This window comes from Hypoxylon trugodes (assembly GCF_022578975.1).
Source record: "Hypoxylon trugodes strain CBS 135444 unplaced genomic scaffold F4822scaffold_7, whole genome shotgun sequence".
Lineage (NCBI taxonomy): Eukaryota > Fungi > Ascomycota > Sordariomycetes > Xylariales > Hypoxylaceae > Hypoxylon > Hypoxylon trugodes.
Genome location: NW_026250022.1, coordinates 2486917 through 2511286, shown reverse-complemented (window position 1 = coordinate 2511286; position 24370 = coordinate 2486917). Strand labels below are relative to the sequence as shown.

The 24370-nt window shown below is 46.4% G+C and overlaps 12 protein-coding genes across 12 annotated transcripts; 6 read left to right on the top strand and 6 right to left on the bottom strand.

Moving 5' to 3' along the window:
• Nucleotides 1-90: 90 nt before the first annotated feature.
• On the bottom strand, nucleotides 91-1560 carry F4822DRAFT_327507 (uncharacterized protein). The gene is made up of 5 exons (XM_051455578.1): nucleotides 1241-1560; nucleotides 1008-1181; nucleotides 664-951; nucleotides 504-613; nucleotides 91-451 (listed from the first exon to the last, which is right to left on the bottom strand). Exons 1-5 carry the CDS (start codon nucleotides 1342-1344, stop codon nucleotides 123-125), a joined length of 1005 nt encoding a protein of 334 aa, XP_051312614.1. The 5' UTR covers nucleotides 1345-1560; the 3' UTR covers nucleotides 91-122.
• Nucleotides 1561-3246: 1686 nt separating this feature from the next.
• Nucleotides 3247-3854, bottom strand: F4822DRAFT_411365 (uncharacterized protein). Its single transcript, XM_051458854.1, has 3 exons — nucleotides 3597-3854; nucleotides 3397-3549; nucleotides 3247-3350 (listed from the first exon to the last, which is right to left on the bottom strand). The coding sequence occupies exons 1-2, from the start codon at nucleotides 3667-3669 to the stop codon at nucleotides 3416-3418; spliced, it is 207 nt and encodes a 68-aa protein (XP_051312613.1). The 5' UTR covers nucleotides 3670-3854; the 3' UTR covers nucleotides 3247-3350; nucleotides 3397-3415.
• A 165-nt stretch (nucleotides 3855-4019) lies between these two features.
• On the top strand, nucleotides 4020-5512 carry F4822DRAFT_411362 (BCS1 N terminal-domain-containing protein). Its single transcript, XM_051458853.1, has one exon. The coding sequence runs from the start codon at nucleotides 4072-4074 to the stop codon at nucleotides 5425-5427; it is 1356 nt and encodes a 451-aa protein (XP_051312612.1). The 5' UTR covers nucleotides 4020-4071; the 3' UTR covers nucleotides 5428-5512.
• Nucleotides 5513-6238: 726 nt separating this feature from the next.
• F4822DRAFT_327466 (putative O-methyltransferase) lies at nucleotides 6239-8458 on the top strand. Its single transcript, XM_051455576.1, has 5 exons — nucleotides 6239-6870; nucleotides 6928-7054; nucleotides 7118-7241; nucleotides 7364-7809; nucleotides 7859-8458. The coding sequence occupies exons 1-5, from the start codon at nucleotides 6691-6693 to the stop codon at nucleotides 8176-8178; spliced, it is 1197 nt and encodes a 398-aa protein (XP_051312611.1). The 5' UTR covers nucleotides 6239-6690; the 3' UTR covers nucleotides 8179-8458.
• A 1-nt stretch (nucleotide 8459) lies between these two features.
• On the top strand, nucleotides 8460-9582 carry F4822DRAFT_327463 (uncharacterized protein). The gene is made up of 2 exons (XM_051455575.1): nucleotides 8460-8854; nucleotides 8924-9582. The coding sequence occupies exons 1-2, from the start codon at nucleotides 8676-8678 to the stop codon at nucleotides 9342-9344; spliced, it is 600 nt and encodes a 199-aa protein (XP_051312610.1). The 5' UTR covers nucleotides 8460-8675; the 3' UTR covers nucleotides 9345-9582.
• An 846-nt stretch (nucleotides 9583-10428) lies between these two features.
• Nucleotides 10429-11073, top strand: F4822DRAFT_431703 (uncharacterized protein; the record flags this gene model as incomplete). Its single annotated transcript, XM_051461520.1, has 2 exons — nucleotides 10429-10640; nucleotides 10701-11073. The coding sequence occupies 2 exons, from the start codon at nucleotides 10429-10431 to the stop codon at nucleotides 11071-11073; spliced, it is 585 nt and encodes a 194-aa protein (XP_051312609.1).
• A 66-nt stretch (nucleotides 11074-11139) lies between these two features.
• Nucleotides 11140-13457, bottom strand: F4822DRAFT_411354 (PLC-like phosphodiesterase). The gene is made up of 2 exons (XM_051458852.1): nucleotides 11471-13457; nucleotides 11140-11382 (listed from the first exon to the last, which is right to left on the bottom strand). Exon 1 carries the CDS (start codon nucleotides 13343-13345, stop codon nucleotides 11603-11605), a length of 1743 nt encoding a protein of 580 aa, XP_051312608.1. The 5' UTR covers nucleotides 13346-13457; the 3' UTR covers nucleotides 11140-11382; nucleotides 11471-11602.
• A 300-nt stretch (nucleotides 13458-13757) lies between these two features.
• F4822DRAFT_431701 (NAD(P)-binding protein) lies at nucleotides 13758-14618 on the bottom strand (the record flags this gene model as incomplete). Its single annotated transcript, XM_051461519.1, has 2 exons — nucleotides 13758-13930; nucleotides 13988-14618. 2 exons carry the CDS (start codon nucleotides 14616-14618, stop codon nucleotides 13758-13760), a joined length of 804 nt encoding a protein of 267 aa, XP_051312607.1.
• A 502-nt stretch (nucleotides 14619-15120) lies between these two features.
• Nucleotides 15121-16084, top strand: F4822DRAFT_327442 (uncharacterized protein). The gene is made up of 2 exons (XM_051455574.1): nucleotides 15121-15766; nucleotides 15830-16084. Exons 1-2 carry the CDS (start codon nucleotides 15622-15624, stop codon nucleotides 15973-15975), a joined length of 291 nt encoding a protein of 96 aa, XP_051312606.1. The 5' UTR covers nucleotides 15121-15621; the 3' UTR covers nucleotides 15976-16084.
• F4822DRAFT_327433 (carbohydrate esterase family 1 protein) lies at nucleotides 15993-17230 on the bottom strand. Its single transcript, XM_051455573.1, has one exon. The coding sequence runs from the start codon at nucleotides 17129-17131 to the stop codon at nucleotides 16193-16195; it is 939 nt and encodes a 312-aa protein (XP_051312605.1). The 5' UTR covers nucleotides 17132-17230; the 3' UTR covers nucleotides 15993-16192.
• Nucleotides 17231-19469: 2239 nt separating this feature from the next.
• On the top strand, nucleotides 19470-22800 carry F4822DRAFT_411346 (P-loop containing nucleoside triphosphate hydrolase protein). The gene is made up of 4 exons (XM_051458851.1): nucleotides 19470-21498; nucleotides 21549-21789; nucleotides 21843-22331; nucleotides 22388-22800. Exons 1-4 carry the CDS (start codon nucleotides 19588-19590, stop codon nucleotides 22594-22596), a joined length of 2850 nt encoding a protein of 949 aa, XP_051312604.1. The 5' UTR covers nucleotides 19470-19587; the 3' UTR covers nucleotides 22597-22800.
• F4822DRAFT_411344 (S-adenosyl-L-methionine-dependent methyltransferase) lies at nucleotides 22801-24078 on the bottom strand. The gene has a single exon (XM_051458850.1). The coding sequence runs from the start codon at nucleotides 23620-23622 to the stop codon at nucleotides 22918-22920; it is 705 nt and encodes a 234-aa protein (XP_051312603.1). The 5' UTR covers nucleotides 23623-24078; the 3' UTR covers nucleotides 22801-22917.
• Between the last annotated feature and the right edge of the window lie 292 nt (nucleotides 24079-24370).

The window sequence follows — 24370 nt, the reverse complement described above, 5'->3', positions numbered from 1 at the left end:
TTAGGTATAAAGCTCTAGTAACTGCCATGCATCAATGCGATAATAAAAAAAGATGCTAACGCTACCACATCCGCAAAAGCAATCCCTTACTCCTAACAACCCCATACCCCATCGCGAATCGCTTAGGAGATGGGCATGCCACCAGGGAGCTCCTGGAGCCAGCCGTCAAGGTTCTCGGTGACGGTCTTGGGCTTGGTGCATTGGTTGGCTTGCTCGAGGGACTGGGTCTGGAGCGTGGGGCAGTTGATCTTGTTGGCGAAGAGGTCGGAGTTACAGTTTGCGTCCATGGCGCGCTGGAGGGCGTCGCCTTTCCAGCCGAAGACGTAGTCACCGTGGATACCGTAGCCGGTCTTGTCGCCGAAGGACCAGACGAAAGGCTGGCTGCCATCAGCGGGCCATTCGGCCTTGTTGTTAAAGGGGCGCGTGTCCCAGTACGTCTCGTAGAAGACCTCTGCTTTTTGTTAGTGGTTGTGCGACGGGAAATTGGGGTTGGGCGCACTTACGGGGAATGGTGACCGGGTGGGTGGATGGGCAAGCATTGCCGTTGGGGTAGGCGACGTGGCTCTGGTGGTCGGGGCTGTCGAGGTTCTTTCCGTCCCAGCATGTTGGGAATCTAATTTGCCAATTAGCAAAACTCGAAAAGATGCCAGGGGTTGTGCTTACCGGATGGAGACCATAATGCCGGCAGCGCAAGTGGACTTGGGGAAGTTTGTGGTCTGGCCACCACGAGTCATGCTAGAAGCAAGGCATGTAAAGTCCATGTACTTGTATCGGCGGTTGAGCTCCTCAGCAGTGCGGATGTTGGGGTCGCCGACTGTCATGCGGAAGCCGGGCTTGAATGCTGTCACCTTGCCGGACGACAGGTAGTAGACTGTCTGACCACCCTTGGCACCAGTGAAACCGAGCTCGTTTCCGAAGGTGTTCACGCGGTGGAGAGTTCCGTTGCGGGCCCTGACAGGTGCGTTAGTATATAGGGGTTAACCCTAAGAAGGGGATACTTTGCATACTTGAAGAAGAGAACGGCAGTCCAGTAGTTGGAGAAGTCCTCAACTGGTGTGCAGGATGTGCAGGTAGCCGTCGAGGGCAGGTCGTGCACATTGGGGTCCATCGAGACGTTGAAGGCATTTCCTCCGACGACTTGGTGAAGATGGGGGGACGGGTTCTCGCCGGGGTTGACGAGACTGGCCACAAATGTTAGCAATCTTCAATCCTTTCTAGTGAAGGTTACCTGTCAACTTACGGGTCTAGACGCTCAACGACGAGCTGCGAGCACGAGAATCGAAGAGTCGCAGCAGCATCGACGCTGGCCGCGGCGGCCAGGAGTACGAAATTCCTCAACTGCATGGTGATGGTTGACAACCTTTTTCAGAAGCTAGCAGTATTTTTGGTTGTTGATCTACAAATCGTCTCGAGCCTCAAAACACCTCTGTGCATCCCGGGTTAGGGATAGTTGGGGGGATTATATGTCGCATCCCACGTCGATGGGCTCGTCTCCTGAACGCCGAGCATCTCAATTGCCGACGATCCCGCATATCCCCCAGCCATGTGGTCTTTCGGCCTCTGGGGTGCAGTGCAGGGGGTCTAGTCCTCTAGACCGACAGAGTTATAAATACATTATCGAATGGTTAAGAGTTCTGAGATTAAGTGTGGAACGTGGTTGTCATTTAGCCAGATTGAATTTTGCCGGGACCTGGCCGTGACTCCTGATCCGTATACAGATTTTGAGATCCACGAAAAGGACATGTTAGCATTACGGTAAATTGATTTCCCGTATATTTATGAAACACAAATTTCTACCAAAAGTTTATGAATTTTTATAAGAAATGTTAAAAAGGCAGCAATACCTATAGTCCGCGTATAGAAGAGAGTAAACTTGATGAACGGGACACTCTAGGAGATCAATAATTATAACCTAACTCTGGTCGAGTTTCAGTCCTACTTGAACACTCAATGCTACCCGCTGTCACCTAGCCCGAGCCCGTTTTGCCCGAATAGGATCAGTCCAACCTTTAGGGTCACATTGATTGGTTAGGGCTGTACAGAGGCAACCCGGAAGGCAACATCGAAGTCTACATGGCCTGGTATACCTGAGCGGCAAGGATGAATTAGGAAATAATGTATTCTACTCCGGTAAATACGTTCTAGCGCCGGATGTTTTCCACATACCCATGTCCCGGTCCTATGTATTGGCTTGGGGCAAAGAACTGACTGGGAGTCTGTAAATATTGGACTCGCTTTGAATCGGGTAGCCTGGTCGATAATTCCAAATTTTGATGATGACGTCTTGAACGCAGATAAATAGATGTATGCACCCCAGGCACGGGTTGGTCTAAATGCAAGCGAATAATGGGTTGTATATGAATTTTGCTTCTGTCGAAAGCCTCTAGTCACCCATATGAAACCGAAGAGCCGCCGTGATCCTGCCGTAGATGGTGTGACAACTCTGCGTGGTTTCATTACTTTGGGAGCCAGGATATACGAGGACATCAATAAATACTAATCATGGGACCTACATTCTGATCTAAAGGGGTGAAGATGGTAGTTAGCAGTGTGGCGTTGTTAACAATTCAAAGCTTCAATACAGGGGCTCGGGTATATGGAGTTACACCTAAGAGCAAATTTGAGAATGCTAAACGTCTTGATGAGTACTTGGTACCTCTGTACTACGGGAATATATTGAATTCGAATAGTATTGTAACCATGAAATAGCTTTGGTAGATTGTTGCTGACACGTGATAGTCAGCTTCACATTTTCCAGCACTTCCTCCCTAATCAGGTACGTATCCTCATGTTGTCCCACTACACAAAGCGCAGCCTTGAAAGTAAGTCAATCTGTACGTTGTGGCATATGGTCAAGAGATTAATGCAATTGTCTGGAGAAGGCGTGGAAAATATCAGTGAAGTAACGCCTTTGGCTGCAATTCGTTAACTTGAGGCCTATACTGAATGTTCTATAACAAGTCAGTATCTCCATAAAAAAAAATAAAAAAAAAAAAAACTCGTAGAGGCGTTCGATAATATGGGCTTCGATGTAGGTTCTCGGTGGGGCGGCCAGATCCAAAAGTATGAACCTTGACCAGAAGAGATAGTAGGCGAAATAATTTGACTAGGACTCTTTAGAACTGGAATCGACCACTGCAGGGATCTGCATTTCTACACATTGCATTATGAACTCCTTTGAGATTATATAACAATCCCATAGAGATTACTGTGAATATCACCACATAAAAGGATGAATTTAAAAACTCCCATCATATACAGCTTGCGATTATGTAAGATATATATGCTTATGTCATCGTAAAGCCCCTGAGATTACATAATATCTAAGCAGCATTAGGTAAGACAAGATACTGTTAGTCAGCGAGAGTCTTCGTGATGGCGATGGCATAATCTCACAGCTCGATTTCTAACGAGCTCAGGTGGATGGACCTTTAGCTGGGTCGTAGTTAGACGAATTCGTATCGCCCTTTGCGATTGACCTTAAAGAGGATCCTCCAGCTTTGGGGTTGTCGCCTCCTGAAGCCGGTTGGCCAGCCTGCTTCGTTTTATCTGGGTGATGTCAGTTACGAGTTTGGGGAGTGGTCTAAGAGGAGTACCATCAACAGGGGCCCTAGTCTGTTCGACACTGCTCATGAATTTCTGCTTCGCGTCTTGGGTACCTGAAGACATCTTGACTTTGACTTGTTTCTGTCGAAGATCTAGGTTAAACGATATGGATTCAATTTGGTCTAGCAATCTGCACAAGTTGTAGGTCGCAAGAGAACAACGTTATGATTATGAATATTCAGGGCCATGGATTCATATTCTTGATATAATCATTATATAAATGTGTCAAAGTCGTCATGGTGACAATTCCACTTCAATGACCTCATACACTGACATATTTAAACCAAAATCGGTGTACTTACGTAATTGCTTAGATAACACTGAACTTATTTTGGATTAATTAGGTAATCTATTTGTCCCACTTTGCCTGATTAGTCATCATTATTTTTCAAATTCGTGAACAAATTCGTTCAATTTAAAAAATAAAAAGGTTGTCGATCCCACTTCAGACTTCTCAACATCGTCATGCCGGAACCCGCCACCACGCAGCCGCTTCTAAACTTCAATGCGCTGCTGGAAAACCCCGTCTTCGCCGGAGGCTTCGGCCTTGCCTCCCTCGGCGCTGTCCTGGCATTTGCGCGCCGAGGGGTACTCACTACGGCGTCCATGATCCGACGTCGCATGCTCGTGAATGTCGAAATTAGCAGACAAGACCCGTCCTACCCTTGGATCCTTGCTTGGCTATCACAACCCCGCGAACAAACATCCCTAATTGCAAGAAGATTAACCCGCATCAATAAACTATCCGTTACGACGGCCACGAGCTCTACTCCGAACGGCCCTACGAGGGCGAGCTTTTTTCTTCAGCCTGGATATGGCCGCCATATCGTGAAATACAAGCATGCGTATATATCTGTAAATAGGGAGAAGCAGGCAACTGCTAAGACCAACACCGGCGAACCCCACGAAACGGTAGAACTTACGACTCTATATGCGCACCGTCACATTTTCGAAGATGTCTTCGCCGAAGCACGAGCTCTTGCACTCCAAGCGAACGAAGGAAAGACCGTGGTATACTCTGTAAGAAACTTTGATTGGGTTCCGCTGGGCGAGCCTCGAAGGAAGCGACCGTTGGGTAGCGTTATTTTGGATAAAGGAGTTAAAGAAGATATTGTTAATGATGCCAAAGATTTCCTCGCGCGACGACAGTGGTATGTCAACCGCGGAATCCCATACCGTAGAGGTTATCTTCTATACGGACCACCAGGTAGCGGGAAGAGTTCTTTCATCCAGGCTCTAGCTGGTGAGCTAGACTTCAGTGTGGCTATGGTTAACCTCAGCGAAATCGGAGTAACGGATGACAAGCTTGCTTTCCTCCTCACAAAGCTACCCGAGCGAACTATTCTTCTCTTGGAAGACGCCGACTCTGCATTCGTCAACCGTAGAAAACGAGATTCAGATGGATATAGCGGCGGCACAGTCACATTTTCGGGTTTATTGAATGCTCTTGATGGCTTATCTGCTGGAGAGGAGCGGATCGCATTCCTCACAACGAATCATGTCGAATTGTTAGACCCGGCGCTGATAAGACCAGGCCGAGTCGACATGACGGTTCGCATAGGGGAAGCTACCAAATATCAGGCCGCCCAGATGTGGGACAGGTTCTACGGCGACATTGATACCGAAGGCATCCATCGAGACAGATTTCTTCAGCGGCTCGAGGAACTCGATCTTTTCCGAGAGGCAAAAGATGGAGAGTCGTTACCACGCACGAGTACTGCTGCTATCCAAGGTCTCTTCTTATTTAACAAAAATGATATGGAGGGTGCCATCAGCATGGCTCAACACCTCATTCCGGCGAAGCTGGAAGCAGAAAAGTAATCTGTTTACGTCTAAACAGCTTGTAGCATATATGTATAATAAAAGAGATACCCTGTCAATAACAATTTCAACGATTATCATTAAATTTTCCAGTGTTCTTCAACATGCCAGCTCCCCTCAAAGCATGCAATATTTATTAGTATGTTATGTAAGCATGTCCTTACCTAATAAACTCGAATTTCAGGACATGTGAAGCTTAGTCAGTAATATTGCTTACCTAAGGTGTCTTAAGAGTAAAATTACGTAACCCTTAATCTTTCAATTTCTACTCCTAACATCAATTTTTAACGCTCGAAATATCGGTCAGGATCCAATTGATGCGAGACATTTTCGTCTACGAGACGAGTGAAACGACTTGACAAGCCGACCTTGACCGAAACTCCTGTCCGCAAATAGCGGTACTCGCATTATACCCCGTAAAAAGCCAAATCAGTGAATTTCATTCAATGAAACAATTGCGTACCGTGTGCTCTATGACTATTAACACAGTCCGCTAGTTCAACGAACAAGGGGCAAGGTACCAAATGATAGCGTGCCTTGTAGCATATCGGAGAAACTGGAAATTACCAAGTCTATCCGGACATAAGGGAATGTAGAATATATATATATTCAGTATCAGCAATGCCGTACGTTGAAAAAAGGATCCTATTGTCGTTTGTGGCTGAGTATTTCCCTACCTACGTGTACACGCAAGGGATAATATAATTGATTAATACGAGAAAGCACAATCATCAGTTGGAAACCCCCCTTAACTTACCTCGAAGTCCGCAGTCTAATATACATTAGGTAGGTATGCAAATCCCTTCCAGGAACATCCAAGCATCTCACATTGCCGTTATAAGCAAAGTTGACATAAATATACACATATGCAGCCTCAATATTGTCCAACGATATAAAACGTCGTCCATGATCGATGATGCTATACTAATCAGAGTTTAACGCCCGCTCAGGGGTACGAGTATGAAACAAGGATCTACTCTTTAAAGTCTGCTCTATGATTGTGGCTGGTGGAGATAGGTAGGGTATACGAAGTTGAAAGATATTAGGTAAAAGCTACGAGATAAGGTCAGCTTGCAGTCGATATTAACTAGGGGGTGGCAAATAAAATATTTGCCCTAAACTGACATTACGAAAATGCTGCGCCAACAGGTTCGATGCGCAACCAACATACTTAGCAGTTAGCAGCATAAAAGCTACCAACTCATAGCATATTGTAGTACCATTGCACTACAGTTTATTCGAATACTTTGGTTCTTGAGAAATATGAGCTTAATAAACGCGGACGTCAGCCAAGCTGTTACTCTCATTGAACAGCTGAGCGTTGCTTCTCCCAAGTTATCCAGTGGCGACCAAACTGCCAGGAAGGAAGCTTTAGAGTTAAGCCGAAAAGTCACTGCTTCACTAGAACAACCCGGGGATGCTGCCGTAGGTTTAGCTTTTGCTGTAAGTTCCTTAATACCTCCTTCACCTCATCAGTGACTTAGGCTTACAGGGCAAAAGCCTTTTATAACCATTGCCGCAAGAATTGCTGTGGGTCTCGGCCTCTTCAAACACGTTGTCAACTATGGCGATGCGGTCACCTCTGAGGAGCTAGCTTCACTGTCAGGCGGAGAGGAGTTGTTGATCAGTAAGCCCCCTATTCCTCTATAGATACCTACACCATAATAACAATACTGATGTCTCGAGGAAGTTCGAGTCCTTAGACCACTATCCGCAATAGGATTCGTTGAAGAGGTTGGCGAGCGTAAGTGGAAAGCGACACCTATCACCAATGCTATGGCGACAGATGAAATAGCTGCAGGGCATAGGATGATGTGAGTGATGACGTTTTATTCCCCAATGATCCTCCATTGTGGGGAGCTTCTATATCTTTCTATACGCCGGTCGGTCCGCAAGCAGATATGCATGTCTAGTATTTACGCTAATTTTGGTGAAGTGGTGAAATGATAATCGGAGCAGCTACCAAGGGACCTAAATATCTTGAAGAAGTTGGTTATCGTTGTCCAACTGACCCTCACGACGGCTTCATGCAGTACGCCTTTCAGACAAAATTCAACGTTTTCGGTCTGTTTAATAGTATGCCGCGCGTTTTGAACGACTTCAATTTATTCATGGGTAATACCTTAGGGGCCAGAAATTACTGGGTAGATTGGTATCCGATTGAGGAGCAACTTCTCAACGAAATTAATGCCGAAACGCCGCTACTCGTTGATGTTGGAGCAGGAAAGGGGCACGACTTAATCGCATTTCGCGAAAAGTACCCGAACCATGAGGGGCGTCTGATTCTCCAGGATATCGCACCTGTAATCGATAATATACAGGGAATTGACCCAGATATTGAGCTCATGACCTATGATTTCTTTAGTGAACAACCGGTAAAGGGTGAGTGCCCCTATCTATGTTTTTTTGGTCTGTGCTCACATTTCTGTAGGGGCGAGATCGTATTTTTTCCACCATATCCTACACGATTGGTCCAACTACAAGTGTCTTGAAATTCTCAAGAATGTCAAGAAAGCCATAAAACCAGGCTATTCCAAGCTACTGTTGCATGAAATGATCTTAGCGGAGCAAGGTGCCCCAGTTTTTCATGCTATGCTTGACATGACAATGATGGCGTTCAACTCGGGCATGGAAAGGACTCAAAGACAATGGAAGGAGCTATTGGAGGAGGCTGGCCTAGAGGTGGTAAAATTCTGGCTGCCCCCACAGGAAGATGCAGACGGCATTGTTGAAGCAATGCTGAAGGAGTGATTAGATCACCTCATAAGAAAAAAATGTTTTGTTTTTTTCCGATAGTGTAGTGTCAATTTCCTTGTCGCTATTGTACTAAATAAAGTTTGTGCGAAGATGGACCCTGCTGTTCCGCCGTGTTTGCTAGGCTCACAGGTCGGCATTCCGTTGGCAGCCACGTTCGGGGCATAGATCAAAGGGACCTACGGGCAAACGCGCGGAAAGCACGGAGCAGCACAACACCAACGCGCCTTCGACTCCGGCGTGTTTGGTCCCCCGGGTGCGCCGTACTAGGAGAAGCGCCGTTTCCTAGTCTTATTGTAGATATAGAAAGAGGCCTATGCATTGTGAGCAAGCACAACCTTTTTTCTATAAAAGTCAACCCTCTTTCATTTCTTTTTCGTTCCTTCTTCTTACATATTGGAGTACATTCTTTGCAGTTTCCCTCGGAAGCATAGCACGAAATCACCTTTCCAAATCTTATCAGAAGTCTTTGGCCCTCCGAAAAATTAATTATTATGCCCAGTCCCCTCTGGAACAGAATGCGACCAGCCACTCCAGGAAATGGCACCCAGCCAACCGGCGGCGTCCAAGCCGTTCATTTGAACTATCCAACCTATCAGGGCTCGATGCCTTACGGAGCACCGCCTTACTGGCCTATCTACCAAGCTCCGTATTCGCAGGGAAACACGTTCGGGTACGGGCTTCCGCTCCTCGCATCGCCCCCTGTGCTTTTTTGCTGAATTCAGTTCTAACATCCCTGCAGACATAACCCGCAGTCCATGGCCAATTCTACAGAGCAATCTGTTAAGCCAGTTGACAACAAACCCGAAGAAACGGAGGACACATACATGCGAATACTCCGCCAGAGCCTCCCCAATCTCAGCGGCCCTGAGCTTCGAGAGATTATCCTCGCTGTATGCCTGAATTCGAAGACGATGTCTAACAGCAACACCTTCAACAGATTCTTCGCCTACATCAGGGATAAGGAAGAGGAGCAGGGAATCACCATTCAGAACCTCGGACATGGCCTTGCTATCCATTTGTTGCACTTTCCTCCTGCTGAGCTCGAAGGTTTCGTGGTTAAGATCTGCGAGAAGGACACCTCGACCCTGACGAGAGACACCGTTCGACGCTTGGTCCAGGCTAGCGAGACTCGAAAGGAGATTTGCCGTTCGCTGTGTTAGGGGGTATATGGACGGTGCTAAGGGTCGTGAACTGAGGATGTCTTTGATTTTATGAGTTCGTACGAAGGCCCAGGGAGTTAATGGGGGGTTCTGATCCGACCTCAGATGGAGTGGTATTATCGATGGTGCTTTCTTTTCGATTGAGAGTCTTACGACTTGTGAAAGGGGAGGAGGATTCAGGTCGTGGCTATAAAATTGTTTCTACGTAGGAGTCGCACCGCATAATAGTTAATACAACGAAAAAAAGATTATTATCAATTATAAAATCTTAGGTGATCTATACACAAGGCTGTCTGTTTAAACTTTTCTATCTATAAGTGTCTATTAAAGCGTGGTGATCTCCGGACTTGTCAGTCTTGATACCCCTGATAGCTCGCGTTAATAGTATTCTATTACGCCGAGGGGATGTTTAGTCAGCTTTATGGCGGAGTTCTCCCTCAAGATACAGTGTAATTGCTTCTAGCTCTAGTCCTATGCTACTCTAGGCATTTTTTTCCGCCATGCCACTGTGTGATAGACCAGTTATGTAATACTACAGAAGCGAACAGTATCAACGCACGGTCTGTGTGTGGTCTGTGCATACTTGCCCCACAGATAACCCCTTTTGTTGTATAGCTTGAGGCAGTCGCGATAGTGGGTTCTCCGTGTATGTAAAAGTTTTTAGGTGTTTTCTACAGTAAAAAGTTGCAAACTCCCAGCAGACACCAGATGCGTGGCTTAGCCTTGCAGTTGACCTCATGGTAAACCCAATTTTAAGTTGTAATTCTTTCCAATTACGAGCTCCTGCTCTTTCCTTAACGTTGTGTTTGGAGTGCAAAACCACTCGCACTGGGCTACCGCGTACCGGGTCTGCCACCTAACCGCTGTACAGGTATTTTCTATATAAATCCATATAATTCCAGCTATATTTCTCATCTCCTTCCTCTCTCCCAACCATTTCCTCGTCCTTGGGTTCTACACTCTGCTACCTCTTCCAACAATTGGTCGTGAGTTCATCGAGTACCTCGATCATAGTACCGCCAATACTTTCGGACCAACCGTCTTCAACACTTTCTTTACTATCCACGAAAAAAACCTGGTCAACATGAGCTACGGTCCAGGCCAAAGCCCCTTCATCATGGGGGGCTTCATCCCGGATTCTTTCTGGGATCCTGTGCGCGTCCCCTCCGGCCCCCCTCCGGGGCGCTGTCCCACCCTTGGGCCTCCGATGATTCCCCCGTCGCCGTGTACCGGCAATTATTCGACTCCTGGCTCAGCCCGGAGCGCGTTTTCCCGGCCCGTAACGCCCTACAACGGGTAAGAGCTCTCACTTGTTCCATACATTTCACAGTACCCCGCTAATTAATTTGACTATAGTGGACGTCCCCAATGCCCGTACGCAAACTACCTCGCGCGCATTCGAGAACACATCGACTGCCTCACCGGAGCCGAGTTACGCCAGATAATCCTCTCGGTCTGTCTTAGTTCCGTTATCCAGGATCGCGGAGGGACGTATAACCGAGTCTTCGAGATTGTACGGAACAAGTGGTTGGGAACGGGAGGCAACGCTACAATCCAGCAGGCTGGCGAGGGATTGGGGATTTACCTCGAACAGCTTAGTGTAGATGATCTAGAGGATGTCATCTGCATTATCTGCGATCGAGACACCTCTTCCAGCACGCGCGCGCTAATTCACAATTTAACTAACGCTTTGGAGGACCGCGCTCTCCTCCGACGTAGCGTATCGTAGGTGGAGCGATAGATTGATCATGATGCCACGGGATTGGGCCGGGCGGAAGTGTCATATTATAGGCACACGGTATCAAGATGATGGGAAGGAAGGGTGATGCAATGATAGAGTAATTTTCAGGTATTGGGTCTCTTGGTGCCCTGGTACATACACGAAGTTGCATCGCCATGTTAGTTATAAATGAAGTCCTCATTTCTATAGACCTCTCTAGTACGCGCTGGCTAGGATCCGGGGTTTCTGTCAATGAATAAAGTCATAAACCTAACCCAACCAGAAAAATGCACCGTGATAAGGACTTAATGATACCACCTAGTAAGTTGTTAGTTTGCGATTAGGAATAATTATTTTTGTTGGATCCGCTGTAATCAACATAAGCATAATTGGGTAGATAACGAACTTCTGTAATGATAACGTAGGTATATCCGATATTTATGTTGCCCTTGATAGGGATATGTGCTAGTACACAATGAATTTGGCTTGAATAAGCCAATTAAAGATCGTCTTCCAAGGCACCATCTCGTATCTCGCCTCAAGCATCTTCAATATGGAACTTCACCAATAACGAACACTTCGTCTCCCGCCCTTTCAAGTCCAACATGCGAATAAAACTCCAGCCGGGAACAACATACAGAAGCCGCACAGCAGCTACCGCGAAGACAGGATTTTCCGCAAAGCTAACATCGTCCTTGATGAGTATACGGAGGAACGTCAGCTCATTTTCTTCATATTCCCACACTAAGTTCTCGTCCCAGATCGGATCCGTTGGCGGCGGGTTCTCGCCACGGTGCAAGAAACCGAGTCTATGCTGCTTATAAGGGTCTGTCTTCCGCTTGGGGTGGTTACCTCCCAACTCGTCGGTGTGTACAAGCGTGCAGGTAACGTAAGGCTTGATTTCATCTGCTTCTTTGCCCTCCGGGACAGGCACGTCTGAAGCACCTGCGACATGTAATGACAGTCTCTTCTTTCTACCTGTGCTAAGGTTCATGTTACCGCCTGCTCTCAATGCCGCTGGCTTCAAGACGTAACCATCTGTACCGCTAAATAATGCTTCGTTGATTTGCATGCTGGCGTTGAAGGTTTGCCAGTTCATGGCACAAATCTGCGCACCGATGCCCCAAAAGGGCACTTGCTTGAGATTATTTGACGAGATTCTTGTTCCTTTAGGAAAGACACGCATTAGATGACGCGAATTGTGCTCGGCGATTTTCTCGTTCGCTGCTGGCATATGTGACGCAAGTCCGGTTTCGGATACATTGATCAGGTGGTTATGCGGGCCATCTTTGAGAACACCCTCGAACCACGAATTATCCCTTGGCTTTACGGATTGAGCATAGACACCTAACTCCGCGAGCTCCGGAACTATAGCACCAGAAGCAGCCGCCTTCTTCTTGGCTCTGTAAGCCTCTCGCGCCTGTCTCTCCTCTTCGTCTTCGTTATTAGACCCATTATCCTCTTCGCTAGAGTCTGCTTCTTCGGGTAGATGGTACTCGACGATGACGACTATTTTTGATCCGAGTTCTGCTAATGTGACTGGGTCACTATCGCCTCGCTGTTCTTGGTGACCCTTAATCCGGACAGCTTTGCTTAATAAGCGATCACCCCAGATTTCTTTCATAATCTCGACGAGTCTCCGTTGGCCGTGGGCATTGCAGTGATTTTCTAAAGATAACATGATTGGAGCTGCTCGGTACCCTTGTTCATTGACGGATTGTGCTGCTTCCCTATCGATGACATCGCGAATCGTCTCACAGACAGAACGGAACGGGATATGTGACACAAGAGTGTATCCGTGAGTGACCTTTGGTTCATCCGCATGTTCTTCATCGTCCCAAGCGTCAATCTCCACACATCGGGATCCAGTGTTTAGTGCAGTCTCGTATGCGGTTGCGGAGGATTTTCCAGTAAGCTGATGACCTAAGAGGTATGTATTATGACTAGAAGAGATGAAATATTCTGGTAGGGGGTAAGATCTATCTGTGACTTCGGGAGGAACATTGATATGCGATTTATCAAGCAGAGCACGTAACGCATAGCTAGGCTGTTCCGAGTCTAAACCGACATCTTCTTCGGAGAGTATATGATTCTTGACAAGGTATGACTTCAATGCATGGCTAACCCGTAAGTGGCCCTTGGTAATATCGGTTCGCCTCGCCCCGTGTCCACCTCCCGCGATGGTTGTGTCATCAATTTCCTCTCCGAAATCTTCGTCGTACACCCCGGTTAATTTCAGAGGATTTAGCTTTGCGAATCGGGATATAAGTGATTCTGTCATCTTTAAAGGTAGCTGGTAAGTAAATAATAAGATAAATATTTAGGTATTAAGGAGAAAGATGAAGAACAAGAAGAATAGTTCTGTGAGGAAGTTGAGTTGGGAAGAAAAAGTGAGCTTATGTAATTGGAAGGACTAAAAAGGGGGGTCATCTGAGATCAGCCAAGCCCCTTTCTCAGCCCTATGAGGGGAAATAATTAATTGGTTGATTTCACCTGTCACCGCAGAAAGGGTGGGGCTGAGCTGATACAGGAGATACTCCGCTGGAGAAATGATTGACGAAGCTAAGCCTATCATGATCTAGTGAGGGGTGCTCGTTGCCGATTATCCATGACCAACCCCCCTCTTTTTAGGTTCCTTCGGTGAACTTTCCAGACCCTTGAAGTAACGTGAACATTGACCATCTTGACTCGATCTAAATCACTAATTTTATTTTCAGTTTGTCACCTTGTACAATCTCGTCCTTCTTATCCATCAACTCTGGTAGATCCCATGTCACATTAATATACCGACCACCCAGCCAGTCTCGTTTCTGCGATGTCAGATAAACCAGCGAATCCGCGCTTAATTCGGCCGTCTCGGTGAACACTATCACGAGTGACAATTTCGTTAACTCATATCCGAAACAATGCAGGGAAATCTTACCTGGCCTATAAATTGGATCAAGAGAGTCCAATCCGCCGGCGAGTAGCTCCGTTACGATATTCCCCGGGTGTATGCAGTATGCCAATACACCCTTATCGCCGTATTCCTCTACGATGAACTCAGAAAGACGTAGAACCGCCATCTTAGAGATTTGATATGCATTAAGTCCCGGGATCTTAAGATGAGCACCAACGCTGCTCACGGTGACTATGGTCTTGTTACCTCCCTTCAGCATCAGGGGAACGAAGGCGTGTGCGACCAAGTAACATCCGAGGTTGACTTTGAACGTCTTCCACCATTCATCGGGGTCGCTTTCTAGGATCGTGGCCCATTCGAACTTGCCAGAGTTATTAATTATAATATCGATCCGTCCAAAATTCTTCTCGACTTGGGCTGCTGCTTCCTCGACGCTCTTGCGATCTGTTACGTCGAAATTGATGGGCAGGATTTGTGGGTCTGGCCTCCCCAAGCTTGAAACAGCTGCTTTCATTTCGGCGATAGTGACGGAAAGATCCGACCGAGCACCGAGCGCGATCATCGACGCGCCGGCTTTAGCAAACGAGACAGACATTGATCTACCTAAGCCCCTCGAAGCACCGTTAATGAAGACAGCTTTGCCTTTGAAGTCCATCTTAGTCGGATCGATTGCGGGATAAGTATCATTATGGACTACAGAAGTCACGTCATAGTCCCCTACGACGTATTAGCACCGGAGAACCACAATAGATTTTCTACACTTTCCTGGGCCCTCTAACGGGTTAGGTGTTCCTCTTGGAGGTGGCATTCTGTGTGACGGGTTGGATAAGCTCTGCGTCAGTTATGGTTCGTGGATGCACAGCGGCTTTACTCCGTATTGATTCAGCCTTCTGAGACTACTCGTCCTTTATATCTACGTTTTTTATCGGCGAATAGGTCATTATCGGATTTTGCCAGTTAAAACCGCGGACTTAACAGATTCAGATACATTCCCCACGGAACATCCTGTCCATATTTCAGCTCCGTGGAGCTTCCATTCGTAAGCTTCATTTACTTCGGCCGTCCGGGCGGCGGACCGTTGGAATAGCTTCAAAACTCACGCCCCATATTAACCCCCTGGCCAGTCACCTACCTGACGAAATGCTTCGTCCAGCTTCATTAGAGGTAGAATCAGAATCAATTTGCTTCAAAAAAGGCTAACCATAAATCCCGACTACTCGGGGAGTTGATTAATACGCTCCTATTTTGTGCTTTTATTACGTAATCTTAAATGCGAATGACTACCTACCTAGGTATGTACCCATACAGCCAAACATACCACAACTTCAAACTACTCGAAAATATATATAAAAGATCTGTTAGCCTAGGAAATTGGACGCAACCGATAAATTTTCATACAAACTTTGTTGGATCACGGAGTTAGTACTCCGTATTGTGGCCGAAGGCGGGAGTGGTGACATGCCTGATCAGGGGAAACCGAAATTATGACCTCATAGATCTACCATCGTCGCGTCACGTCCTAACCAAATTTCATATTCCCATATCTTACTTAAACAATACACATAGCTAAATAGGATTTCTTTAATATCTACATCGACTTCCGTTTCTATCCCAACTATCTCAATTAATAATTATATCAAGTTTCGCAACATATCAATATGTCTTCGCACGGAAGCTCCAACACTGGATCCAAGACATCCACAGGAATGTCCTCACAGGTCAAAACCCCTGCTACTGCGGGTATTGGTGAGGATAAGCCCAAGATGTTCGACGCCCAGGGCTCGATTGGAAAGCAATTTACCGGTATGTTCTCATGTCAAATTCACTAGCATCGATCCAATCGAGGTTTAACGCAATATCACTTAGAGGGCGGCGCTATCGGTGGTACGGCGCAGAAGGTCGGCGGACCGTTAGATAAAGAAGGCATGATCGGGAAGCAATTTACCTCCGAAGGTAGTATCGGCGGATCCGTACAATCCACTCTCGGAGGTCAAGGAAGTAGGAGCAATTGAAAGTCCTGAAGAAACGGAAACGCACTATGTACTATATACAATACATCCAGTGGCCCATGGCGTCACCATCGTTTAATGCATTAAGTCAATGAGACAGTCAAACACGCGAGGGTGACCCAAGATATTCGGAGGATGCTCAATCTACCATTTTTTCCACGAGGGCGATTTTGGTACTATACCGAAAAAAAGGATATCAATGAAAAGATACGATAACATACTAAGGTGCACCTCCTTGTCCCCATTTGAAGCAATCATCACTCGTGCAAGTGAGATCAAACCATTCCATAGCGGTATTTTCTTGGTTCTGGATATTATGCGAAACCCCCGCAGCGCTATACGCCTGGAACCAATTGTCGTCACCATAGACAGTTCTTGTCCATCCACTGACCGGTGTATTAGGCGTGGAGTTCGTTGGCGTTTCACTAAATCCAAACACCGAAGTCCACTCTTTAATCTCTTCTTCGAAGTCTGTATAGTTGAGCACCTCATCGTTCGTGCCGTGGAAAATTTGGACCTTGGGTCGCCATCCCGTGTAGTCTGGATAGCCGGCTTTAACCAGCGCAGCCCATTCAGCTCCGGTTTTCTTGACCTTTCCAGTAGCGCAGGCATCACTCCAGACTCCGTAGCCATTCCCCGCGAAACACCCGTATGGTACCCCGGAGAATGCAGATCCGGCGGCGAATAAGTCGGGGTATGCGCCGAGTAACACACTAGTCATCATAGCACCAGATGAAACACCAGTGACGAATACACGACTTGAATCGCCATTATATTTCTTCAATGTCCAACGCACCATACTCGCGATTCCGAGACTGTCTCCTCCCGCATCATGCGTCAAGGTGTCGTTTGAAGATACATCCCAGCATTTATCAGCCGTGTTCGGGCTATCGGGGTAGATCACGATGAACCCATATTTACTAGCCAGCGTTGCGTATTGTGAACCCGAGTAGCAGGCTTTCGCGTCGCCGTGACACCAATGGGGATTAACCAGAATTGGAGGTTTGGCGGCTAGTTTGTCAGGCACGTAGATGTAGAACCCGACTTTTCTTGGGTTTGGGCCAATATCCTCGGTTACCTGCTGAAGAGAAGCGCCGATTGCTAAAATTGGAGATGTGGCTAGGAGCCAGGTAATGGCTGAGCGGAGTATTGAATACATGTCGTTAACTCTATCAAGTCCGGCAAGCGTGGGTGGGGCCTGGAGTTAGAATCGCAACATTCCTCGTCATGAGCAGCTCATGCTCATATTTATGGTTTCCGAATGTTAGAATAATTGGAGTTTCTGCCATTGCTATATTTATTATACAGGACTATTGAAATCCCGTATTGTCGGGCCATTGGCGCCGCGAATTGCGGAGTGTTGCATTCCGAGACCACGGTGGGCTAAGCGTGGAGTAGAAATTCAGGGGTAAGGGGCTAGATTCAACTTGCGGCTCCGCACACTCTATCAATCATTATATCACCAAAATTTGCTAGTTTTATACATTACTTACATTTAAAACGCTTTTTTCTAAATTTATTTAATTACTAATCGTTATCTTTACGCGTTCAAGAAGATACCTGGGCGCTAAGATACCATGCGAACACGCGTTTTTTGTAGACAACAGCAATGATTAAGTATGGATGCCTCGGCATCTTGGTTTTAGGAATTGGTGTTGACTTTATTTGCTGCCGAATATGAGAACGTATATACTATGAGTAGTCGAGCGCCGAAGACCACATCTCCAGAACTCGGGAAGCATTCCAATTCCAATGGAATCAGCCATCTTGGTGTATATATCCGAGAGTCCATTCGTAAGAGGACATGTCGCTTAGCAGCAGTCTCCCGTACTCATCCGCACACGATCATAGCATCCACCGCATATCCATCTTTTCGGGTTGCCATGGATCTGGTGGCAATCGTCGCTCATCATAAGATGTTTCTCGAGGCCCTTGGAGCATTTGCAAGAGCAGTGGTAGCAAACGGGCTGGGGGCGCGGTCGTATCTGTTTGTCGGTCGGTTGCGGAGTGGGATTGGCTTTGCCGTCTGAGGTACGGTTGTTGTTATCTATGGTTGGTGCCATGATGAAGGTTGTTTTTCTTGCAAGTGTGTTTGCGGGAGTTTTTCTCTGGTTGTCGATGAATTTATTCGGACGATTTTGAGGGATCCGAGTTTGAGAGATCGGTGGATTGGTTCGTTCGGTGTGTTCCTCGAGATGTGACGGTCGAGATTTATATGTGGCGGATGAGGACCTTTACTGTTCAGAAAAAATACGAGTGGTTTGGGTACCTCGTTCATATTTTTTTTCCCCTGTTTGGCAGTACTGTACGGGGACCAGTATTTCGCCAGGAAGTCGAAAAAATAGAGCAAGCGACAGGGCAAACGACCTTTACAACAGAGGATTCTTTCTTAGGCCACTACCATATCTACGGTGCCCGTACACAAATCACTTTAGACTGTGGAAAAATCATATATCAAGTTAGGATGGTTGTTTGGTATAAGTAAGTATCTTACAGCGCATGAGATGAGAAATGCACGGTTAAATAGTTTTTTTTCTTCCTTTGCAGTATATGCCTGCCCAGTCAGACAATTATTCACAGTGTGAAGGGGACTCATATATTTTGCACGCAACCGATAGCGGTAGGACGTACACGTCTTCATGATTAGGATCTCTATACACACTCATTGGCCCGCACGTGATTTACTTAACAAGTTATCAAACACCAACCTGCTAGCACTGGACATTGTACAGATGGACGTAATCCCAAATAGGCCATCTAAATAGGATGAAGAGTAGCATTTATTGGATGAAAGGAGCCTATTGAGATTTTGTGATTGTAAGATTTCTTAGGGTCTAACACCAGATAGAATTGGTCTAAGCTTTCGCAGATATGAGCGATAGTGTGGTTGGATAAATATCTCCGATGTTGACGAAAGGAGAAAAAAAAAAGGACATGTGTTAACCCCGGGATTCGAACCCGGAGCTGTAAAGAATTTTTACATGTTGGCGGCCCCAAGTACTTCGCTACTTATAAGTATGTACCTAGGTATTCAGGCTTTATGAATACAAAAGGTACAAGCAAGGCGCTTATCCAAGAGTTCATGCAGGCGTCTTGCATTCGGGAGAAGCCGCGGCACCCCGGTGCAAAATTATCGCCCAATAATGGAAAGAACGAAACGCACGTAGCGTCGATCAATTCCTGTTGGTAAGGTCACGGCCCGAGGGGTCGGCTAGAGACCCATGACTCGGATATCTCTCGGAACCAATCAGCGATCACCTTGTGTAGGGAACTTGAGCCTGTCCCAAACAATGTTGGCTCTGGGCAAGTGCATCCCACGTTTTCGTGAAGAAGGAGCGCTTGGTCGCAAATTATTGTCGTATCTAATTTCTTTTTACTTTTCAGCTGGCCCAATGGGGATGCGGGCGGCTTGCTCTTGCATTATGGAAAACTATAAGATTTGGTTGCAGCCTCTTATTCGAGGGACACTGTATGCAAGCCACCAAAGTCAAATTTCGCCGGTTTCCCGCCAAATAATAATACTACGCCTGTAAAAATATTCCTTTCCTTTATTTTCTTTTACGTTCATTGTAATTCCTCAAATCCTATATAATTCCATGCACCTCACTTTTCAGCATGGATGGCATCACTCTAGACCCGGTTGCGTTGGAGCAATTGCAGAGTGAGCAGAAGGCTCTCCTCGACGCTATCGATGACTTACGCAAACATGGTGTCGGTCGTTTCATTGATCTCCCGCAGATCATCGTTGTTGGAGATCAATCATCCGGAAAGAGTTCCGTACTTGAGGCCATCTCGAGAGTACGTTTCCCTGTCAAAGATGAACTGTGTACAAGATTTGCGACAGAGCTCGTTCTTCGCACCAACAATCAGACTAGAGTAGATGTGCGCATTCATCCGTCGGCGACTTCTAAAAATAAGGAGCAGCCTTTTGATGAGAAATCGTTCGACAAAGATGAATTGCCTCGTATTATTGAGGATGCTAAGAGCAAAATGCTCAAGGACGATGCTGGCTTCTCAGAAGACGTCTTGAGAATTGAGATAAGCAGTCCTGACGTGCCCCATCTCACTCTGGTCGATCTTCCGGGTTTCTACCACGGAGAAGATGACAAACAATCTGCCGCAGGTCGGGATATTGTTGATCGCCTGGCCGAACGATATATGGCCCGTAAAAACAGCATCATCCTTGCTATAATTTCAGCGCGCAACCAAGTTATACTGCAGAAGGTCTTGTCTAAAGTAAAGCATCATGACAAGGAGAAAAGACGAACGTTAGGAATTATCACAAAACCAGATACCCTCACATCCGGATCTCAAGATGAGGCGAATTTCATTCGCCTAGCTAAGAATCTTGATAAGTCTCACGATTTATCCTTAGGATGGCATGTACTCCGGAATCGAAGTGAAAAGGAAGCCTTAAATGCTGACGACGAGAGAGACGAGAAAGAGCGAAAGTTCTTCGAGTCGAGCCTCTGGTCGAGCGTGCCTTCGAAGAATCGTGGGGTCGAAGCTTTACGTAAGAAGCTGAGCGGAATTCTCCTCGGACATATCAAGAATAATCTTCAAGATCTGATCCTCAACATCGAGGAAAACATCAACGATCGCAAAACCCAACTAGATCGCCTCGGAGAGTCTAGATTGACAGAACAAGAACTCAAAACACATCTTGAAAGGATTGCCTCTAAGTTCCATCTACTTTGCTTGTATGCAGTGCAGGGGAACTATGCTGACGAGTTCTTCGGGGGTCTCTATCCGGGCAACGAAATGGCAGCGATCAGTAATAGCAGGATCAAAAAGCTTCGGGCACTTGTGCGTGATTTAAATCGGATATTCGCCTACGTCTTACAAACCAAAGGCATGAAACGTATCATCCTCCCTAAAGACAGAGCTGTAGACGAAACCAGTCCAACACATGGAGACGAGTCAGCTCTACCGTCATATCTTTGGCCCCTAGCCAGCCTTTACAAATTTGAGAAACCAAAAGAGGACACCTTCGAGAAAGTTTCGTCAGAACTAGAGTCTTTATCATCCTCTAATCAGGGAAACGAGTTTCCAGGAACCTCGAACGATCGTATAGCCGTTGACTTTTTTCAAGAGCAGTCTCAGCCATGGGAAGAAATTGCGCGTTTTCACTTGGGTATCGTTCTTCATATGGCCAAAGCATTTGTTGAAAAGCTTATGGAGCATATTATTGGCCCAGATAAGAGAACCTGCTCAGCTATTCTTTCTGATATAGTAGACCCATTCTTTGATCGGAAGTCTACCGTCCTCCAAGCTAAGTTGCATGAACTCTTGTACCATTATAAGAGTGGCTACCCCCAGCCTCTGGATATGGAGTTCCGGGAGCTCCTCACTCAGAGACGTCATAAGAAAAACATCGGAATCGACACAATGCGAAATCTTATTGCGACCCGACCCGAACTCTTCACGGACGTTGCGCGTATGGAACTCGAGAGATCAGCAGCACCGAAAGGTACGAGCGAATTTGGCGTAGATGGTCTAATAGAGAAGGCTGAGACTTATTACGAAGTATGGTACCCCTACACTCCGGGTTCGATGTTATGCTAATAAACAGCAAGATGTCACTTAGGACATTTACCGATAACGTTATAGTCTTATCTATCGAGAACTGCCTTATGAGAGACCTGCCGTCCATTTTTGACACAACCATGGTAAGTCTGATGAAACGTGATGAACTTGAACGTCTCGCATCAGAATCGCCGGAAATTCAAGTTGAGCGGGAAGAATTGAAGGCCGAGTGCAACGCTCTCAAGAAAGGACTACAAATTTGTAATAGATTTAGAGAACGAAAAACGACCTGTGAGTAAGCTACCAGTTTCGCAGTTGGGCTATACTAATGCTGTGTATTTAAGCTGTGCCATCCATCCTACTTGAACTGGATAGGGCTTCGATGACTACTAGCCTAAATCATAGCTCGGGAAATTCGCCAGTTCCTACCCCGGATGAGACATTTTCACCTCCAGTAACACCACAAAAGATCTCGGAGAAGGCCCCAAAGAAAACTCCGGGGAAGGGCTCTATATCCGACTTTAAGAGCTCTCAATCTAATAGCGCTAGTACTTTCTCGATGTTTTCGGCTCCAGATGCTACTGTGAGGTCTTCACGAAGCTCGTCGAACTCTATCTTGTTTCCTTCCGAACCCAGTTTATTCAAGAAGCCTATTGTGCAATTGCCTCCGGAACCCAATACGAACAAGTCAGCGGAGCCTCCGTCTTCTGCATTTACATTCCCGAAGCTGGAACTGAACCCATTCGCATCCCCCCATCCATCCTTCAGTCCGAAATGGAGCCCATCTGCTCCATTGGCCACGACATCAAGTACGAAGCAGGACCCGGACGAATGTAGGCCATCATAGGTAACCTACATTAAACAATGGTTACTAATAATACTTAATCAGTTTTCAGCCCTCTCCCTTTTGGGGCCGCACCGTTTGGTACCCGCTTCGTTACACTCCCATTTCAGGAACGTGAGAGCACATACAATCAAGATATGAACTCATTCCAGCACATATGCACGCGGGCGCCGTACGATAAATATTCACCTGAAGAGCTGATGGTATTTTCCTATGTACCTGGGTCTCGATTTGCGGGGCGCCTAGACACTTAGATGTATAAACACTGAGTGAAAATTGGAGGGCGACTCTTTTGGACGGGATAAAAATTACTATGATATTGCTGTACTAATAATGTCTGATTGTTTCGGACGGGATCATATTATGTTGTCCACGTTGGACGATGTCAGCAAGCCTGATAGATGTTATGTACTGCTGTCATTCTAAATTGATTTTGCTCTTATTTTTACTAACAACAAATTTTTTCGCGTAATGAGTTTCAAGGCATAAAATTGTGTCTAGTTGAGCAAAAACTAACTAGCGGATAGTATTGTTGGAGGATTGCTGTGATGAGGATTCCATACAACTAGGCGACCTCATCGCTTCGCAATGACCCAAAGGAACGAGGCATCGACGACGTCTGTACTAAATTCACTTAAAACAATATCTAGTCCTGCCTCCTCTATAATCTTTAACGTCTTCTCTTTGCCCCAGCTACTCCAGAACATCCAGTCCTTCTCGTCGAGCCACTTCTCCATTACAATGGCTTCTGTGTCGGCTTCAGCGAAGTTAACGAGGAGATAACCGCCAGGCTTCAACCATCCCGCGACTTTCTTGATCATTTCGGTCTGCTCCTCACGCGGGAGGTGGATTAAACTGTAGAAACCGAACACGGCATCGAGGGATTGGTCCGGGAACGAGAGTTTGGTCATATCACCCTCGACAAGTGCCAATCGTTCCGCGTTCCCAGCATTTTCCTCCGCCGACCCAAGTAAATTCTCCTTCGCCAGCCCAATCTGAGCGGTTGATAAATCATTGGCAGTGACGCGGACCTTGGGGTTGGATTGTAACAATATCCGCGTAATCGGGAGTCCTGCGCCGCACCCGAGCTCAAGGAAGTGGAGTTCTGTGGGGGAACTGGAGACTTGGAGGAGGTCGAATACTTTTTCTAAGTACCCCGTTCGCATCTCCTTGTTGCGAGATGTCCATTCATTGTATTTGGGCGCGATGGCGTCGTAGGAGGCTTTGATGCGCTCTTTGATGTCTTTGGGGACTTTGCTGTCGCTGACTGCGGTACTCATCTTGGATCTTGGGCAATTTTAGCGTCTAAATTTTCGTTTAAATTTGCCCAGGATGAATTGGTCGAGGAGAAGTATAATGAATAGTAGGAATTGGAGTTCAGGCCAGAAAAAAGCGTAGGTTGGCTTGTTATAGGCAAGTTACCCCTGAAAACCTCCGATGAGATGTGACCTGCTTAGTAACAATTTTCGATATTGTTGACCCTTCGGTATACCTAAGTAGGAAATACGCAACGTTACTATTCGTGGAGGTTATATACTGTTTAAACTGTTACTTATATATGTTTTCAATTGCTCATTTTTTTTATTCCATTTCATTCAAGCACGCCATAATTTTGGTGGTGAATAGTGGACAATATGAGTCACGCCGTCTCTTCCCCTATCCCCCTTTTTGGTGGTTCTAATTGATAGATAGTTAGACCGAATCAACATCATGCCCGCTCAATTTCCTGCAGGCTCTCAACCCGCCTATAAAAACGCGCGATAGCTATAGGCGGTAAGGGATTGAGTGCTATAAAAAGCTTATGTAATCGTATTTGTTCTATTAGGCGTCCAACAGTATTGTCTTGGCATCGTGGAGTCTTCAGCGTCATAGCACTAACGATATTCTGCTCAGCACGGTATCGTCCCGCAAATCAACATACGCTACATTTATAAGCGCGACTGAAGTATTTCAAGCTGTCAAGTGATACCAATTATCTAGGGTGAAAGCAATTTAGTAGTTTTCAGTACACATATCATTCAAATTTGA

Bases quoted from the DNA above. Each gene is read 5' to 3' on its own strand.
- F4822DRAFT_411346 (XM_051458851.1), top strand. From the start codon at position 19,588: ATGGATGGCATCACTCTAGACCCGGTTGCGTTGGAGCAATTGCAGAGT. The intron at 21,790-21,842 runs GTGAGTAAGCTA...TGTGTATTTAAG, and splicing joins TAGAGAACGAAAAACGACCT to CTGTGCCATCCATCCTACTT. The intron at 22,332-22,387 runs GTAGGCCATCAT...ATACTTAATCAG, and splicing joins GAAGCAGGACCCGGACGAAT to TTTTCAGCCCTCTCCCTTTT.
- F4822DRAFT_327466 (XM_051455576.1), top strand. From the start codon at position 6,691: ATGAGCTTAATAAACGCGGACGTCAGCCAAGCTGTTACTCTCATTGAA. The intron at 7,055-7,117 runs GTAAGCCCCCTA...GTCTCGAGGAAG, and splicing joins CGGAGAGGAGTTGTTGATCA to TTCGAGTCCTTAGACCACTA. The intron at 7,810-7,858 runs GTGAGTGCCCCT...ACATTTCTGTAG, and splicing joins TAGTGAACAACCGGTAAAGG to GGGCGAGATCGTATTTTTTC.
- F4822DRAFT_327433 (XM_051455573.1), bottom strand. From the start codon at position 17,131: ATGTATTCAATACTCCGCTCAGCCATTACCTGGCTCCTAGCCACATCT.
- F4822DRAFT_327442 (XM_051455574.1), top strand. From the start codon at position 15,622: ATGTCTTCGCACGGAAGCTCCAACACTGGATCCAAGACATCCACAGGA. The intron at 15,767-15,829 runs GTATGTTCTCAT...AATATCACTTAG, and splicing joins GATTGGAAAGCAATTTACCG to AGGGCGGCGCTATCGGTGGT.
- F4822DRAFT_411344 (XM_051458850.1), bottom strand. From the start codon at position 23,622: ATGAGTACCGCAGTCAGCGACAGCAAAGTCCCCAAAGACATCAAAGAG.
- F4822DRAFT_411362 (XM_051458853.1), top strand. From the start codon at position 4,072: ATGCCGGAACCCGCCACCACGCAGCCGCTTCTAAACTTCAATGCGCTG.
- F4822DRAFT_327507 (XM_051455578.1), bottom strand. From the start codon at position 1,344: ATGCAGTTGAGGAATTTCGTACTCCTGGCCGCCGCGGCCAGCGTCGAT. The intron at 952-1,007 runs GTATGCAAAGTA...CGCACCTGTCAG, and splicing joins ACTGCCGTTCTCTTCTTCAA to GGCCCGCAACGGAACTCTCC. The intron at 614-663 runs GTAAGCACAACC...TTGGCAAATTAG, and splicing joins GGCATTATGGTCTCCATCCG to ATTCCCAACATGCTGGGACG.
- F4822DRAFT_411365 (XM_051458854.1), bottom strand. From the start codon at position 3,669: ATGTCTTCAGGTACCCAAGACGCGAAGCAGAAATTCATGAGCAGTGTC. The intron at 3,550-3,596 runs GTACTCCTCTTA...GACATCACCCAG, and splicing joins GACTAGGGCCCCTGTTGATG to ATAAAACGAAGCAGGCTGGC.
- F4822DRAFT_411354 (XM_051458852.1), bottom strand. From the start codon at position 13,345: ATGACAGAATCACTTATATCCCGATTCGCAAAGCTAAATCCTCTGAAA.
- F4822DRAFT_327463 (XM_051455575.1), top strand. From the start codon at position 8,676: ATGCCCAGTCCCCTCTGGAACAGAATGCGACCAGCCACTCCAGGAAAT. The intron at 8,855-8,923 runs GTACGGGCTTCC...ACATCCCTGCAG, and splicing joins TCGCAGGGAAACACGTTCGG to ACATAACCCGCAGTCCATGG.